This window comes from Mauremys mutica, chromosome 3 (assembly GCF_020497125.1).
Source record: "Mauremys mutica isolate MM-2020 ecotype Southern chromosome 3, ASM2049712v1, whole genome shotgun sequence".
In the NCBI taxonomy this organism is placed as follows: Eukaryota; Metazoa; Chordata; order Testudines; family Geoemydidae; genus Mauremys; species Mauremys mutica.
Genome location: NC_059074.1, coordinates 23,939,294 through 23,957,630, shown reverse-complemented (window position 1 = coordinate 23,957,630; position 18,337 = coordinate 23,939,294). Strand labels below are relative to the sequence as shown.

The following is an 18,337-nucleotide window of genomic DNA, read 5'->3' as shown; positions in this document are numbered from 1 at the left end:
TTGAAAAAGTTAGCTTCTTAGGATATGTCTACACTGCGAGCTAACTTGTGACTGCAGCATAGGTAGACATACCCATATTAGCTTTATCTGTGCTAGCCTATCTAAAAATTGCAGTGTAGACATGACAGCATGGGCTTCAGCATGGGCTGTGCAAGCACTCTGGGGATTCTAGGTATGTATGGACTAGCCCACACTGAACCCAGTGCCACCATGTCTACACTGCTATGTTTAGCCATGCTAGCACGGGTAAAGCTAGTGTGGGTATGTCTACCTATGCTACAGTCACACCTCAGATTGCAGTGTAGACATATCCTAAGAGGCTAACTTTTTCAAACTTGATTGTCCTCCCAGATGCAGCAGTGCCTCAGATTGCAGTATAGAAATACCATTAGGGTGGAGGAAGTTTACATCTTCGTCTGACCCTCTCAAAGTGCATTAACTTAGACTCATTATGGACTTACTCCAATTTGAACTCTCACCCACTTACACATAAATTTGCATACAACTTTCCATACATATCAGCTGGGAATTTGGCCCACTGAATCTAAGGGAGTATGAAATGGTGTTAATACACACATCCCTCCTGATGGGGCCAAAGAAAGGAGTGTAGCAAGGAAAGCAACTGACATTGTAAGAAAGTGAAAATTAAAGTAGGGTAACTACTTTGTGGCTCCTGAGCGTGTAGGTTACATCAACATCCCTTTCATATCAGTACATCTTAGAAGTGTAATGGATTCTGAGTTTAAAGGAGTCTTAAGTTACACCATCTTACATCTCTGGCCTGTTGGGTTACTGCAGACAAATCACCTTACTGACTTATGTATAATTCAATCCAATAGGAGGGGCCTTAATGAAAATCAGACACTGATTTGAATTAAGTAGACTTTAAAAAAATAACCATTAAAAAGAGACATTACCTACAACAAATCTATTTTGTTTTATTTTTCAACTTTCTTATCACACACTGTCAAAACTAGGAAGAGAAACAGAGGATACTAAAGGCCAAACTTTCAGCCTTGCCGTACTATTATTTGTATCACAGTAGTGCCTGCAAGCCACAACCAATATAAGGTGGTGAGAGACAGTCCCTGCCCTGAAGCCAAACCAATAGTGAGAGCCAAAACAGATGTATAGAGAGGAGAAGTGACTTGCCTAACATCACACAAGGAGGGAGGGATAGCTCAGTGGTTTGAGCATTGGCCTGCTAAACCCAGGGTTGTGAGTTCAATCATTGAGGGAGCCACTTAGGGATCTGGGGCAAAAATTGGTCCTGCTAGTAGTGAAGGCAGGGGGCTGGACTTGATGACCTTTCAAGGTCCCTTCCAGTTCTAGGAGATTGGTATATCTCCAATTATTACCTTTATTACCACACAGCAGGTCAGTGGAAGAGCAGGGAATAGAAACTAGCTGTCCTGAAACAAGGTCTCCTCATTGTTTTTACTGATACAGACTAACATACATGGCTACACCTCTGAAACAGCTCTCCTGAGTTTCAGTCCAGTGCCCTATTCGCTAAATCATGCTGGCTCTTGACTGGGCCTTGACTTTTATGGGCTCAGTTTAGCACCTTCGGTATAGGTGAGGTAGGAGACTAACTCTGATTTGCAGATGCAGCTATGGACTTTGTACTCTAAATGAGTTATACAGTGAGCACAAAACTGCACCACCAATGCATCTGCAATTTGCATCTACTAAAATGGAAGACAACATCTAGAAATCTGACCCCAAGCTTTGATGCAAACAGACTCCCACCACAGAGTTTTTTTCCTCCCCAGCTGTTTTTGGTCCTTTGTCTTAATACTAGAATAAAAGTCTAGTGTGAACACTGTTCAATGAACAAGCTGGAGGAAAATGCCATAAAGGCAGACAAATAGAACTGGCTGAATGTTCCCTTGCCCAAAGTCTGCACTCCTGCAGTGGGCTGGTTTACTGGGGACACTCACCTACATTGGAAAAAACATCCTCTTCAGACCGTGTGGGCTCAGATTCTTCTCCTGTGGCTTCTGAGTTCCTAACAGTGGAACCACCGTCTGTCTTTGTCCCTGACTCACAGAGAGCTCCCTGTCCACTACTGCTGTTGTCCTCTGTCCCACTCACAGTGTGTGGCCAACCGGTTCCTTTCCCATCCCCATCACAGACTGCTTCAACCACCATGGTACCGGATGACACTCTGCTAGGGTTTTCTTGAAAACAAACATTTTAAATGGATTTTTTTAAATAGGGTTGGGACCTTGTACAGTATACACAAAAATGTAAGGCCTGATCCAAAGTCAATGGAAAGACGCCCTTTGACTTCACTAAGGACCAGATTCAAAGCCCATTGAATATATTTACACATACAGTAGCAAAAAGACAGAGCCCCACGGTCTGAGGTTGGCAGAAGCTGAGAGTACTTGGAAGGTAGCACATTCAGCCCATGTGGGAAAGGAGGGCATCACACAGCTCATCAGTGACCCCTTCGGGGGATTAAGAAACAACGTCAGAGGAGTCTTGTCCATTCTTCCTTGGCTGGAAGGATAACTCAAGGTCATAAAGTACAGATGGGGGCACAGAGTGTTAAAGGAAGAGAAAGAAAGGGAACTTCAGGTTTCCTTCCTGCATATGGAGCACCGTTCATGGGAGAAGAAAAATAAACACAATTTGTTGAACGCTGGCATTTTCAAGATTGCCAGAGAAATGAGAACTTGGAAGGACATTTATTATAATAATAATGATGATGATGATTTCATAGCCCCTTTCATCCAAAGGATTTCCAAAGCAATTCACAAACTTAACCTAAGGGTAAACAAAGCATCTCCCTAGTTTTTTGTGTGGGGAGGAGGGGCCACAAATGATCCTAACGCCATCTCCACACAGCTTATGCTGGTACTGCTGCATCCTTGCTATGAAACAGCAAACAGCACTCAGCAGGATTAGGGCTTATTTCATAGCTTCATATATTTTAATGCCAAAAAGGGACCATTATGATCATCTAATCTAACCTCCTGCATAACTAAAGCTCTGAATATCTCCCAGTGATTTCCAATAGCCCAATAACATGTGGTTCAATTAGGACTGGTCCCTGCCTAGCACTCTGGCCCCAACCCAGCAAAGCACTTAAGCACATGCTTAACTTTAAGCATGCAAGTCACAGTGATGTAAACAGAGCTACTCACATGAGCAAAGTTAAGCATGTGGCCTACATGCTTTGCTGGACTGCAGCCAGAATGCTCAGCACCTCCCAAGATGGAGCCTCTGGAGCATACCTTTCTTAAGGACATCCAGTCTGGATTTAAAGACCAAGTGATGGAGAGTGTGGTCCCAAAAATATCTAAATATTTGTACAGATCATAGTTTGTCATTTTCATCCTGATCTTCACTTTTAGAGAAATACCCAAGTGCACTTTAAGGTGGTGCCCCTTTGTAAACAATTCTCTCCTTCCCCACAAATGCCCATGTGTGTGTCACTTTGGGTCACAATTCTAACTTCACATCCCAGCCTCTAAGATGTTCTGCTGTATTTATCTTTGAGGATTTCTTTATTGTGTTAATAGATTTACTGAGGAGAATTAAATTGCGAGGTTTTTTTAAAAAGCATAAATTTAATGACCTGCTTTCACATACCAGAGTTATAAGAACATAATTAGCATAAGTACTTAGGACCTTCCTATATAAGTCAATGGAAAGCACTGTGAGCTCACCAGAGGAAAGGTGCTGAGAGTGCAAAGCATTATTTAATTAGCATTGGTAATGTTGTGTCTCCCTTTTTATAGCTGCAAAAGAAACAACAGCTTACTATAAATAGCTCTTAATTTCAGAAACCTTTCTGAAGTAGGCAATTATGTAGGTTCTATAAATCAACTGTTACATATAATTTTTTTGTGAAGTTATACAAATGCAACCGGTCTGCATGATAACCTAACTGCTGCAGATCTCTTATTCACCTCATATGTAAATCTCATTTGTTTTCAAAGTCCTGAGAGTATCTTTGTGGGCTTTCATGAAAGCATGGGGTAAAAGCTGAAGCTCTTTTCCTTAGCAAATGGCCTTTTATGAGAAATGTTTACTGTGGAATAGCAAATTATCAAGAAAACTGGCAGGCAGTTGAGGGGTAAATAGGTTCTAGGCAAGAAAAAGAATTGAGAGACTCAGCCAGAACATATATTGTACATGCATGTAAATATATATTGGAGGTTTACCTTTTCGTTTCAGACGTTCTTTCCTTAAGTGTCTTTTTTCTCGGCTACTGATCTTAGTCTGCCAAACACCTGCAACACAGAACAAAGCTCGCCATCTCCATGCCACTAGTTGCTATGAGTGAATAAGAAATTTCCTATATGACCCATATTTGTTTACAAGGCAAAGAAAAGGAAATACTCTCATGCACACGCTATCCAGTGATGATTATAAAATCCATGTTGCAACAATCTTGGTAATGGCCAAACATACAAAACACAATCACTGTGGTTAGTATCATGTACAATCCTAGGTATTAATTTGTAAGCATTAGAGTGTGCCCATCCCTGTGGCACGTTGGACTCCCAGAAACTCAGGCTACAATATATAACTACTCTGCAATGCAATACTGTCTATTATATGGGCTGACTGATGTATCGCCACATAATTTACTGCTCTTTATGTAAGTCAAACCACATGACACCCCTTTCCTCAGGGAAGATGTCACAGCAGAGAGCCAAGTGCCCTGTATGCTTGATAATTGCTTTGGATGACAACATCAATGAAAACATTAACTAACAAAAAGGGCACTATTCTATTGCTGTCTCAGTTGTCAATTAATCTGACTCTTAGCTTGGAGCCATCTTCCAGAAGCTCCTGGGCTCACTCTGTGGAAAAAAAACCTATTTACTTAATATTTGTATATAACACTAATTCTTACTTAGTTTTCTAACCTAGTCCCTGACTAGCTCATTAGATCTACTCAGGGATATGGCTCCCTCACAGGGTTGACTGTAAACATGCAATCACCCTTATACATATTGAGCCAAATTCTGTCCTGACTTATACCCTGTTAAGTGAATGGGCCTGGCACAAGCTGTCCGTCAAGGCAGAATCTGGCCCTTTGATTTTGCTGAGCCTCCCACTTCTTCCAGGATGTCTCTGTGCTGTGGATGGAATAGCTCATTATCTGCTCAGTGTGATTAAAACAACAAAAGTCTGTTTGAATGAAGTCCTTGAAATTTCCTATTACTCTTCTACACTCCAAGGAACCACTGTTTGCTATTAACACACATGGCTGTGCAAAGGACTCCAACCCAGTGATGGCCACAGTAATCACATTATAATCTTTTAAACCCAGAAAAGCTCAGGCTTTGTAATTTTCAAAATGAGCTGGGGAAAAGAATACACGGTATTTTCCAGTGAAATTGTAGCTAACAGACCCTTGCTGGCCTCTGCTGAATCCTCTGGGAGCTCCCACAGTTCCTGTATGCCTTCTACGCAGATCGGTCTGTACCCACAGGTTTCTACTATGCTTTTACCACTCTGGCCACACTGTGATGCTGCTTTGAGGGCCTCAAGCACAAGCCCAGCAAGAAGCAGGGTGGGAGATAAAAGCCATATTGTGTCACTGCTGTAGAGGCCAGAGGGAAATGTGAACCTGGCAAGATCCAAAGGCAGGACCCTGTTATTCTCCTGGAACTGTGCCTCTGGCAAGAATAAGCACACCCCATCCCTGGCTGTTTTGCTGTGCTGCGAGCCCCACTTCCAAGAACAAGCCACTGAGGGTATGTCTACACTGCAATGAAAAACCCACGAGCTGGCCCATGCCAGCTGATTTGGGCTCAGGGGGGCTCGGACTGTGGGGCTATTTCACTGCAGTGAAGACTTCCAAGCTTGGGCTGGAGCCCAGGCTCTAGGACCCTGTGAGGTGGGAGGGCCCAGAACTTAGGCTGCAGCCCAAGCCCGGAAGTCTACACTGCAATGAAACAGCCCCTCAGCCCGAGCCCCGCGAGCCTGAGTCAACTGGGTGTCTACTTGTCTACTTGGAAGCTGCGGCCTGAAAGAGATGTGGTTAGCAGAGCTGCAATCCCCTTCTCTGTGGTCACCGGTGGGAAGGAAGGGGTTAGTCCAAAGACATCTGTCATACTTGCAATACTTTTGTAATGTTATTATTTTAAATACCAACTACCAAATAGCGCCTGTTCTGTCCACTCCTATGAAGATGTTTAATCACCATAATTCTCACTTCTTTCTGGCAATACAAATCTGCTAACTGAGCGATCCACACATTTATTACCTTCCTCTTCTTCTGGCAATTTGTCTTTTTCAGCAGAGACGTGGTCTTTTGATGCCCCCTTTTCTGAGCACTGGGTCTTCTTCTTTTTCTTAGACTACAAAAAATACACACACACATATATATATATATATCTCTCAGCTAGAGGCTTATTAGAGAGAAGAGAGGATGAGACTGAGTGAGGACTAAAGTCCTTGTCCTGCAGTGAGCTCACACAGAGTTCTGTTGAAGTCAATGGGACTCCACATGGGTGCAGGGGTTTGCCCGGGTATAGCTCATTGTGGGATCGAAGGAATGACTCATTACAAACTCCAGAGAGCTGAATATTATACCCTCTGTACTACAAAATGACATTTATCTGCAAAGTTAGAAACTGCGCATTCAAATTCAGACACCTGCTGCATATTGATATTTAGCCCTTTTTGTCTTCAAAGCACTTTATAAACAGTAATTATTCCACAGAACGATGAGGTAGGAAATACACACTATCTACCCTATTTACATCGGGAAAACTAAGGCAGAGAAGACCAGGCCACCAGATGCTTAGAGTTTGGCACTACAATAAGTGGTCTGATTTTCAAAGGTACCAAGCACCTATAGTTTCCACTGACTATAATGGTTGTTGTAGGTGCTCAGAATCTCTGAAAAGTAGGCCAATCACATGAAGGAACCTAAATATGAATTTGTGTCACTAACTTTAGGCCACAAAGTTTAAACATTTTAGTTTCCCTTAGTAACTCTCAACTTTTCCAAGCTAGAACACCCACCTCCTCAAACATGCTTCCTATCTAGCCAGGGCCCTGCTCTCATTGAGAAATATGGGAAGGGCAAATTGTCATGGCCCCCAACATCTGTTCACAACCCCAAGGATGAGAAACCCAGGCTATGTGATTTTTCCAGAGGTCTCCAGTGTCAGAGCTAGTATTTGAATTCAGGAATTCCTAGGTCTCAGTTCTGTGTTCAGACCACTGAACTATGTCCTCCTTCTTAAACTATAACAGAGTAAAAAAATGCATTCACTGTGGTAACAAGAGTGAAACAAAGGCAGCAATCTGATTAGCTAAATAAGATTCCGACGCATGCAATAATGGGCTAACCACCAAGTAGGATTGAATTTCTAACTCATAACTCACACAAATCCATGCACCCATGATAAAAAAAAGAGCAGAAGAACAATATGCTTGAAATATTCATTTGAATCAACTGCAAATTAATAAAGAAACAGGAGCTTGTGTTTATTGAGCTCTGCCATCTGTTACAGTGAGAAGCTTTTCAAGCAGTTACAGCTCAGATTGAAGACACTTTCAACAACCAGGGAGACAAACTGGCAGTTTAAAATAAGAACAAAAATAAAGAAATTTCTATTCTGCTTCCACTTGGCTTTTAAACTTTACTAATCTGGAAGGAGAACAATTTTCTGTTTTAAGAACTATGGGTTTGTCTCCTTAGTTGTTCAGAGCAGCTTCAACCCAAGCCTTTGCTCACTACACAGTTACCTCATGTGTGCATCCTATCCTGTTGTGCGTTGTTGCTTGTAAAGCAGACTGCGAAGATGTCCAAGGTGACTTTCTTTAAGACAGTTTTGAAGTGAAGTCAGGACTACTATATTGGGATGGTTAATGATAAGTTTTTCCAAGTTAAATGTATTGCTGAAAAATTCATGTGCCATTACATCCAATGTGCTATTACATCCAAACAAATGTTGGATGTATGTGCTATCCAATGTGCTATTCGACATTGGTGGGGCCTCATCTGGAGTACTGTGTCCAGTTTTGAGCCCCACACTACAAGAAGATGTGGAAAAATTGGAAAGAGTCCAGCGGAGGGCAACAAAAATGATTTGGGGGCTGGAGCACATGACTTATGTGGAGAGGCTGAGGGAACTGGGATTGTTTAGTCTGCAGAAGAGAAGAATGATAGCTACTTTTGATAGGATGGATCTAGACTGTTCTCAGTGGTACCAGATGACAAAACAAGGAGTAATGGTCTCAAGTTGCAGTGGGGGTGGTTTAGGTTGGATATTTGGAAAAACTTTTTCACTAGGAGGGTGGTGAAGCACAGGAACGGGTTATCTAGGGAGGTGGTGGAATCTCCTTCCTTATAGGTTTTTAAGGTCAGGCTTGACAAAGCCCTGGCTGGGATGATTTAGTTGGGGATTGGTCCTGCTTTGAGCAGGGGGTTGAACTAGATGACCTCCTGAGGTCCCTTCCAACCCTGATATTCTATGATTCTATGATTGGGAAGCTGTAGTGCCTCCATGCTTTAGAGAAGGGACTTGAAATTTGGCAGGGGATTCACTTTGGTTAAAAGGAGTTGCCTTTTGCTATTCCTATGAAAATCTGCCCAAATTTTGCCAAGTTATAAACCTCTGAAAAATCTCAGTTTGTTCATGCTTACAGATTTGTTAGAGTTAGGCAACTAAGTTCACCAAATAATTGGTCCAAACTGAGCATGCTCCACTTCCCAGACACAGTTTTATCTGTGACCAGGAAGGGTCAAGCAACCTTAACTATAGGCAGTGACTACAGTCCTGTCTATAATAATATGACTGTACCACAGATTTGCTCAGTTCAGGCCTGATCCAAAGCCCAGTGAAATCAATGGAAAGTCTTATATTTGGATTAGGCTCTTTAGTTATCGTAATTAATTACAACAGTTTTGGAAGGGATATTAAAACTTGTGCTTCTGGGCTTATAATCTCTAAATTTGTGTGGGGAGGCAGATTATCCCATCACTGCCTGAGGAGGTTACACACCTTCCTCTGAAGCATCTGGTGCTGGCCACTCCTGGACACAGAATACTGAACTAGATGGACATTGGGTCTGATCCAGTCTGGCAACTTCTGTGTTCCTAACTGCAATTCTTTAAGACTTTCAGATAACAGGAACGTGTTATCCTTACAAAAACCATAATAGAAAATAAGAACATTCTTAAAACAAATATTATTTTAGAAATACTGTGTAATTTCTGGAACTAAAAGTGGTACCTTCAGTAGCGTTTTTTCTCTCATGCCAACAGAGGTTAGAAGCTGACAATTCACTGGAACCTGGAACATGGATATTCAAATATGTTAAATTATGGGGAAAATACATTCCTATAAGCACAATGTTGCAATTCTTGTAATACACCTCTATGGGAGTCAGTCACATGTGATTGGTCTGAAAGAATACACAGAAATTAACAAAAACCCCAGGCTAGGAGTTTGTGGCCTTGTTGAAACCTAAGTTAATTGATTGCCAATTGATTTGAATGAGCTAAAAACCTTTATTAAAGACAGTCTAGAAAATCCACAAACGTTTGTTCCAAGACAGAAACATTTGTGGTTTACCCTGGAGTATGTCTAGACCAGGATAAAAAGTGAACCAGTCAACATATTTTAAAACAGACAGGGTGATTTTACTGTGTATTTTAATGTGTATTAGCTGGTTGAGGTGGACTCTAGGTTATGTCTAGACCAGGGGTAGGCAACCTATGGCACGTGTGCCAAAGGCGGCACGCAAGCTGATTTTCAGTGGCACTCACACTACCTGGGTCCTGGCCACTGGTCCGGGGGCTCTGCATTTTAATTTAAGACATTTAATTTAAAATTAAACATTTTAAAAACCTTATTCACTTTACGTAGAACAATAGTTTAGTTATATATTATAGACTTGTAGAAAGAGACATTTTAACATTTTTAGAAGGTATTACTGGCACGCGAAACCTTAAATTAGAGTGAATAAATGAAGACTCAGCACACCACTTCTGAAAGGTTGCCGACCCTTGGTCTAGACATACCACTAGAGTAAACCACAAGTGTTTGTGGAATGTCTAGATAAGTATATACTGGCTAACTCAAACTCTTTGGCAAGCAATTAATTTGAGTTACAAGACTGCAAACTTTAGCCGGACATAACTTGAGGTAGCAAGGCCCACATCTCTTTGGGAAGGACAATGCACACTACCCTTCCCTAGGGTTCTGTCACAGAAGGAAACCTGTCGTTTCTGCTTGGGACACTGCAGAACCCCCACCTATGGAGGCTGCCAAAGGAATGCACTGTATTGGCATCTCCCTTAGCTGCTCCTAGCATACCACCCGCTCCTCCCAGAGCTACCCAGGTTTAGGGATGTGCTGGCTCCCTGCAATCCTTCTGGTAAAGGAGAAGTTGCTACCACATTCTACCATCTACTTTCCCCTTTCCTCTGAGAACTGAACTGGTGCTGATTTTTTTGACTCCAAATGTCCCTGGTAAATAAGAAATGATCTCCATCGAAGGTTGTGATAATGAATTATCACCAACAAGAAATTGCAATTCCCTTATAGTTTTATCAACAGAGACATTTATTCATTGCTGGGTCAATTGCTTTGACAGTCATTCCTATACTACTAACTCTGGACTAGCACAGCTTAGGGCCCTGACCTTGCAAAGAGAATTGTCTACGTAGCACCCTGCATATAACCCCACTGAAATCAGGGGGGCTCTGCCCCACATAGCTCACTCTGCAGAACTGGTGCCGTAGTCTGTTCCTACATTTTATAGAGTTAATTCTCAGTCCTCAATACTATGGTGATTAGGTAGATCAATCTATGCTGCTGCCTCCTGGATCACTTCCTACCAGACCCCTCTCTTCCCACAGGGTAAAGCAAAGAACTGAACAACACAATAGAGTTTCTGACCTTCAAAGAGTCACCAGTCCCTCCTTTGCAGACTTGATCTGAGGAAGCAAGCATTCCTGTGGTGCTCCTTCCCAAGTCAGCTCACCTCCACTGCCTGCCCACATCTGAGCTACTCTGCTCCCATTTTTAAGCTCCTTCTCCAGGTTGTGCAGACTTTGCAGGTGTGTGGGCCCAGAACAGCTCCATGACCTGTTCCTCTCCAGTGTGGGGTTTGTACACTCCATCACACTCACTAATGATCTCTAGATGGACCGCTGGTCTGACCCAGTATGGCTGTTCTTATGACATGTTTTCTTGCCCTCACCATGATATTATGCCAGTTAGACCCCCAAGTAATACTCTATGCCCTGGTCTACACTAAGCTCGGGGGTCGAACTAGGGTACGCGAATTCAGCTACGTAAATAACGTAGCTGAATTCGAACTACCCTAGTTCGACTTACTTACCGTCCAGACGCCGCGGAAGCGAACTCCGCGGCTCCAAGGTCGACTCCGGCAACTCCTCCTGCCGCGGTGGAGTACCGGAGTTCGAACTAGCGCTTCCGGGGTTCGAACTATCGCGTCTAGATCAGACGCGATAGTTCGAACTCCGAGCAGTCGAACTCGCCGCGTCGACCGTCCCAGTAAGTGTAAACGTGGCCTATGTCTCTCATTTTGTCCTGCCCCCATTTTGGTCAGCGAGCTGGGCCTAACGCTCTGGAAGTCCCTCCTACCCTTTCCTTCCTTGTCAGGGCCCCTAGGTTTCATTTTTGGCCACATGTTAATTTATGGCACTGTTTGGTTGTTTTGAGAAAAAAATATAATTATTTGATGTAATTTATTGTTACTCATGTATCAGAGGGGTAGCCGTGTTAGTCTGGATCTGTAAAAGCAGCAAAGAGTCCTGTGGCACCTTATAGACTAACAGCCATATAGGAGCATGAGCTTTCGTGGGTGAATACTCACTTCGTCGGATGCATTCACCCACGAAAGCTCATGCTCCTATATGGCTGTTAGTCTGTAAGGTGCCACAGGACTCTTTGCTGCTTTTATCGTTACTGGAATCATTGCAAATAAATGAATAAATGTAGATTGATGCCTTTCCTCATTCTTGGGGGAAAATATTGTTTTTTATGCAGTCAGAGATAAACTAGATTAAATAATTGTATAAATCCACTAGTACAATTCTAAATAAATTCATACACGTGCAAAAAAGCATCCTCATGGCCTTTTATGGAATTATAAACTGTAGCATATTAAATTGCATTCTTCTTTTCCTGGGGCAATCTGAAGGCTTTTCTGACTCTATGGCCATTGGGTTTGTGATGCACAGGGGGGTGAGCTGCCTTTTCTCCTTTATATAAAGGTGATGCTTTCTCTCTCTATCACTAATCCTTTGTGGTTTTTTTGCAATTATTGATTCGACTTTATTATGTAGCCCCGGAGAGAGGCGCAGGGGACATTTTTACAAGACATGCCATGCAATGTGTTTCTGAATGTTCACCCCCTCCACTACGACCAGGACCTCTAAACACGCTCCCATGCACACTCATGTAGCTTATAGTCCTATGCACGGCAGAGAGAGGGCATGTGTGCCAGGTTGCTGCTGACCAGAATACAATCATGGAATACAAACACATTGATGCTGCTTTTCTGGGTCCTCCCCCTCCCCCCACCATTCTGTTCCATCTTTAAGAATATCAAATATAGTTTAAAAATATACCAGATAATACAGCAGATACCATGTTCTGCGAAGGAGGCTTTTTAAATAGAAAATACAATGAATGTAGGTGGGCACAGTAAAAGAGCCCCTCTAGAACTAGGTCTGTTTCATCAGTAGCTGGTATCTATTTGTGACCAGACACCTAAACTGGATTTTTTCAGCTATAACCTAAGATATCAGACATGTGATGGCTTAGAGTTGGTCTCCATCAACCACAGGATTGCCAGTCAGGAACCTCCAATATGCAACCTAGTCTGGCATCCTCATCGAGGTTAATTTAGTATGTTAGCTACTCAGGGCATGAACCATAGGCCCGGATTCCCAGCTGTGCCCATATCCACTGCACACAACTAAGGGGTGGAAAGGGAAGCATAAGGAGATGGTTGCAGCTCCATCTTTCTGGACCAGTTCTATGCCAAGCCTAGCCCCAGTGTAGTTTAGGACTGCTGTAAACTACAGTGGGATGTTACACCAGACAAGCATTGTGACTCCACAACAGTATTCTGGTCATGTCCTGTCCCATCCTTGATACACTATGCTGGAATCTGCATGGTGAGGTGATATAGGAGCTGGCTATGCCAACTTTTTCGCCAGTTGGGGACTGCACTATGGTGGGGAGAGCCACAAGTTTTCCACCCCCTTTGCAAACCAGGGGTCAGATCAAAGTAAAAAATTTGGCCCCATATTTTCTTCTGGGTCTTGTACACTGAGCACACCATCAGTGTACAAATAATTACAAATATTAACAAATAATTATTAATGTCTTCAATGATGGCCAATGCACGTGTTTTCAAGGAAAACACACTTCCCCTATATAATACATCTAAGTATGCTAAGTTATCTACAGAGGAAATAATTGCCTAACCCCAGCATGCGACTAACCTGTGATCTGAAACAAAAGGACGAAATGCCCTTATCTTTATTATCTACTCCTGGGGTAAAAAAATTGTAAGCATATGAGCAGCAGGAAGCATGCTGAACAACCAGTGGGGCCACTGGACATTCAAGATGCTAAAGGAGCACTCAAAGAGGATAAGGCCATTGCAGAGAAACTAAATGAATTATTTGCATTGGTCTTTACAGCTGAGGATGTGATGGCGATTCCCCAACCTGAGCCATTCTTTTTAGGTGACAAATCTGAGGAACTGTCCCAGATTGAAGTGTCAATAGAGGAGGTTTTGGAACAAAGTGATAAATTAAACAGTAATAAATCACCAGGGCCAGATGGTATTCTCCCAAGAGTTCTGAAGGAACTCAAATGTGAAATTGCAGAACTACTGACCATGGTATGTAGCCTATCATTTAAATCAGCTTCTGTACCAGATGACTGGAGGATAGCTAATGTGATGCCAATTTTTTAAAAGGGGCTCCAGAGGCAATCCTGGCAATTATAGGCAGGTAAGCCTAACTTCAGTAGAGGGCAAATTGGTTGAAACTCCAGTAAAGAACAGAATTATCAGACACAAAGATAAACACAATTTGTTGAGGAAGAGTCAACATGTTTTTTGTAAAGGGAAATTATGCCCACCAATCTACTAGAATTCTTTGAGGGGGTCAACAAGCATGTGGACAAAGGGGATCCAGTGGATATAAGGTATTTAGATTTTTAGAAAGCCTTTGACAAGGTCCATCTCCAAAGGCTCTAGCAAAGTAACCTATCATGGGATAAGCGGGAAGGTCTTTTCATGGATCAGTAACTGGTTGAAAGATAGGAAACAAAGGGTAGGAATAAATGGTCAGTTTGGTTAGAGTGGAGAGGGGTAAATAGTGGTGTCCCCCAACATCTCCTACTGGGACCACTATTGTTCAACATATTCATAAATGATCTGGAAAAAGGGGTAAACAGCGAGGTGGCAAAATTTGCACGATATAAAACTACTCAACATAGTTAAGTCCAAAGCAGATTGCGAAGAGTTACAAAGGGAACTCACAAAACTGGCTAACTGGGCAAAAAAATGGCAGATTATATTCAATGTTGATAAATGTAAAGTAATGCACATTGAAAAACGTAATTCCAACTATACATATAAAATGATGGGGTCTGAATTAGCTGTTACCCACTCAGGAAAGAAATCATGGAGTCACTGTGGATAGTTCTCTGAAAACATCCACTCAATGTGCAGCTGCAGTCAAAAAAGCTTACAGAATGTTGGGAATCATTAAGAAAGGGATAGATAATAAGACAGAAAATATCATATTGCCTCTTTATAAATCCATGGTACACCCACATCTGGAATACTGCACGCAGATATGGTCACCCCATCTCAAAAAGATATATTGGAATTGGAAAAGGTTCAGAAAAGGGCAACAAAAATGATTAGGAGTATGGAACAGCTTCCATGTGAGAGAGATTTCAAAAATGAGGGCTGTTCAGCTTCGAAAAGAGACAATTAAGGGGAAATATGACTGAGGCAGTGGTGAGCTGAAGCCAGTTCCCACCGGTTCACAAGAACTGGTTGTTAAATTTAGAAGCCGGTGTAGAACTGGCTGTTAAAGGGGCAAGCGGGTGGGCAAACAACTCCGGTCCGCAGGCCGGACCGTCCTGACTCTGGCCCGCCTGAGCTCCCAGCTGGGGAGGCTCCCCCGGCCCCTCCCCCGCTTCACCCCCCACTCCTCACAGAGCTGCAGCATGCCGAGCCGCTGGGCAGCTCTGTAGCTCCTGCCACTTTGAGCAGCATGGTAACATAAGAACTAGGGGTTACCAAATGAAATTAATAGACAGCAGGTTTAAAACAAACAAAAGGAAGTATTTTTTTCACACTACGCACAGTCAACCTATGGAACTCTTTGCCAGAGGATATTGTAAAGGCCAAGACTATAACAGGGTTCCTGGAGGATAGGTCCATCAATGGCTATTAGCCAGGATGGGCAGGGATGGTGTTCTGAGCCTTTGTTTGCCAGAACCTGGGAATGGGTGAGAGGGAATGGATCACTTGATGATTACCTGTTGTGTTCATTCCCTCTGAAGCACCTGGCACTGGCCACTGTCAGAAGACAGGATACTGGGCTAGATGGATCTTTGGTCTGAACCAGTATGGCCATTCTTATGTTTATGTTCTTATGTTTATGTTCTTATGAATTCTGTGCCACTTCGCACATGCAGAATTCATGTGCCATGCAGAATTTTTTTTTCAGCAGAAAATACATTCAGCTGAAAGCACCTGCAGTTACACGTTTCACCCACCAGAGGCAGATGTGGCACCAGAACAGACAGCAAGCTCATCTCAAGTGAGATGGGCTCCAGCTGCATATAGGAAAGAGAAGAGGCTGCAATCCGCACAACACCCTGCCTGTGAGGCCAAGTCAGGAGGAACCAGATATGGGGGGGATGGACAGCATGAAACACATAGGGCTGCTGGGGTGTGTCAGAAGGGGATTCAGAAGGAGTAGCTGTGGGGGACAGACTGGGGTACGGACTGAATGGGAGTGGGGGTGCAGAGACACATGGGGATGGGGGGCGGGGGTGGCTGAGTTGGGGTGCAGGGATACATGGTGACGGTAGAGTACAGGAACATATATGAACAGAGGCAGATGTGCCTGACTGAATGAGAGAGGCTAGAGGTCAGCCAGGGTCTGCATGGGGGAGGCTCCCTAACAATCCCTCCCCCTCCCCAAAAAAACTTTTCCATAATTCTCCCACCCCCACATCCAACAACCCTCGAAGTTCACACTCAGGCTCCTTCCCAGCAATTACTTCCCTCTCCCTCAGCTCCTCCGTTACCCCTGACTCCTCCAAACCTTTGCACTGCTTCTGAGGGGTGCAGGAAATACATTTCTGTATTGTAGTTTAAACTAATTATTACTCAAAGTTCTGTATTAATATGTCCAGTAAGGAATCTATTTGTCAAAAAAAAAAAAATTCCTGAATCTTTTTTGTTGTCTGTATTGTTAGAGCCATACTTACTGAAAGGTATTTTTAAATAAATTACCAAAATATTTGAAACTGGCATGATTATATTATGTTATTTTGACAAATAAAATAGGTGGAATTTTGCAGAATGTTGCGCACAGAATTTTTAATTTTTGGCGCAGAATTCAGGAACTAGATGCTGTTTTAAATCTGACTAAGACACTTTTCGCACTCACATTTTTCGGCAGGGAGTCCAACAGGTTAATTGCATGCTTTTAAAAAATGTTCCTATATTTGTTTTAAATTGGTTGCCTTTCTCTTTTTGCATTACGGAAAATGTTCAGTTCCTCCTCTCCCGCTGCTGCCGCCTCTTTCCATCTTTCACTATTTTATATAGCTCAATCATAGCAGAACAGGAAGGAAAGCTGTCACCAGAGCAGCTGTGTATTTCTCTCTTCTGCACCGTCTCTTTGTCTCAATAATAATTGGTCCACTCTAGACCACTGGTTCCCAACTACAGGTCTGGGGCCCACTGGAGGGCCACAATCAGTTTTCAGGGGGTCCACCAAGCAGGGCCGGCATTAAACTTGCTGCGGCTCCAAGCTCTGCCACCCAGGCTGAAGCCAAAGACTGAGCAACTTAGCTTCCAGGGCCTCCTGTGGTGTGGGCAATTGCGCTACTTGCTACCTTCTAACAAGAGCCCTGGCTTTTATATGCAGAAAAACAATAGTTGTGGCACAGGTGGACCGCGGTGTCTTTTATAGCATGTTGAAGGGACCTCAGAACATAGGTGGTGGGTATAATAGGCCAGGGAAGACCCATCACCAGACACCCTGGGCCACAGTGGCCCCGTCCCTTCCTTGAGACCCCGCCTGCTGCTGTGCTGCCTGTGCCTGCCTGCCATCATGTTTCCTCCACGCCCCCCTCCCCCGAGTTCCTCGCTGCTCACTGTGTCCCTCCTCCTCAGAGACAAGGAAGTGAGGAGGGATGCAGAGACTGAGAGCCAGCAGCTGGCGGAGTGAGGAGGTTTGGCCCAGCGCTGCGGCTGGGGCTGGTCTGCTCGGGTGGCCAGCCTGGCGCTGGACCGGTGGTGGGAGCCATCAACTCGGGCGGGGGAGGGCCTTCGGGGCGCTGGGGCTGGCCCAGCGCTTGGGGGCGGGAGGGGGCAGTGACTCAGCTGGGTTGTGTGTGTCAGGGGCAGGAGGCCCGGCAGCTCGGCCCGGTACTGGGGCAAGCCCAGAACTCAGAGAAGCTGACAGTGCAACCTGGTGCTGGGGGGTGGGGGGTGGCCATTGGCAGCAGCTCGGCCCAACAGTGCCGTAACAAGGACGAGGCGAGTGAGGCACTTGCCTTGGGCGCGCAAAGCAGGGGGGCGTAGCTCTACCACGATCAGCAGCGCTTCAGCGGCAAGTCCCTGAGTCCCTGTCGGAGGGAAGGACCTGCCGCCAAATTGCCGCCGTTGTTTCAGTCATTCTTCAGCGGCAATTCGGCGGCGGGTCCTTCTCTCCGAGAGGGACTCAGGGACCCGCCACCCAATTGCCGCTGAAGAATTAATGAAGCGGTGGCGGCAGCAATGCGACGGCAATTCCTTCCCTCTAACAGGGACTCAGGGACCCACCGCCGAAGAGCCTGGAGCCGGCCCTTGCCTCGGGCACAAAAATTCCTTGTTACGACTCTGTGGCCCGATGTGGCTGGGGTGGGCAGGCCAGGGCTCCTCCAGTTACGGGGGCCCCCCCAGGCTTCTCCTTTTACAGGGGAGGGGTGTTTCAGGGCTCCGGCATGTGGGGGAGTGGAGCCTTGAGCAGAAGGGGTAGGGCCAGCCAGCTAGCCTCCCCAAAGCGGGGGAGAACCCCTGCTCTAGATCATTCCTATTTCTGTTAGGTCTTTTTCTAGTGATA

At 44.3% G+C, this 18,337-nt stretch overlaps 1 protein-coding gene across 3 annotated transcripts in view; it reads right to left on the bottom strand.

Moving 5' to 3' along the window:
• The window catches only part of LOC123365723 (protein LYRIC-like), a 46,284-nt gene that overhangs the window by 17,750 nt on the left and 10,197 nt on the right, over nt 1-18,337 (bottom strand). For 2 of the 3 annotated variants that reach the window (XM_045008569.1, XM_045008572.1), the window contains exons 2-5: nt 9,219-9,278; nt 6,236-6,329; nt 4,179-4,247; nt 1,944-2,183 (exon numbers count right to left, since the gene is read on the bottom strand). In XM_045008569.1, the coding sequence (XP_044864504.1) occupies nt 1,944-2,183; nt 4,179-4,247; nt 6,236-6,329; nt 9,219-9,278 (463 nt within the window). The remainder of the gene's footprint in view (nt 1-1,943; nt 2,184-4,178; nt 4,248-6,235; nt 6,330-9,218; nt 9,279-18,337) is intronic. The other variant, XM_045008570.1, reaches the window with a different exon arrangement.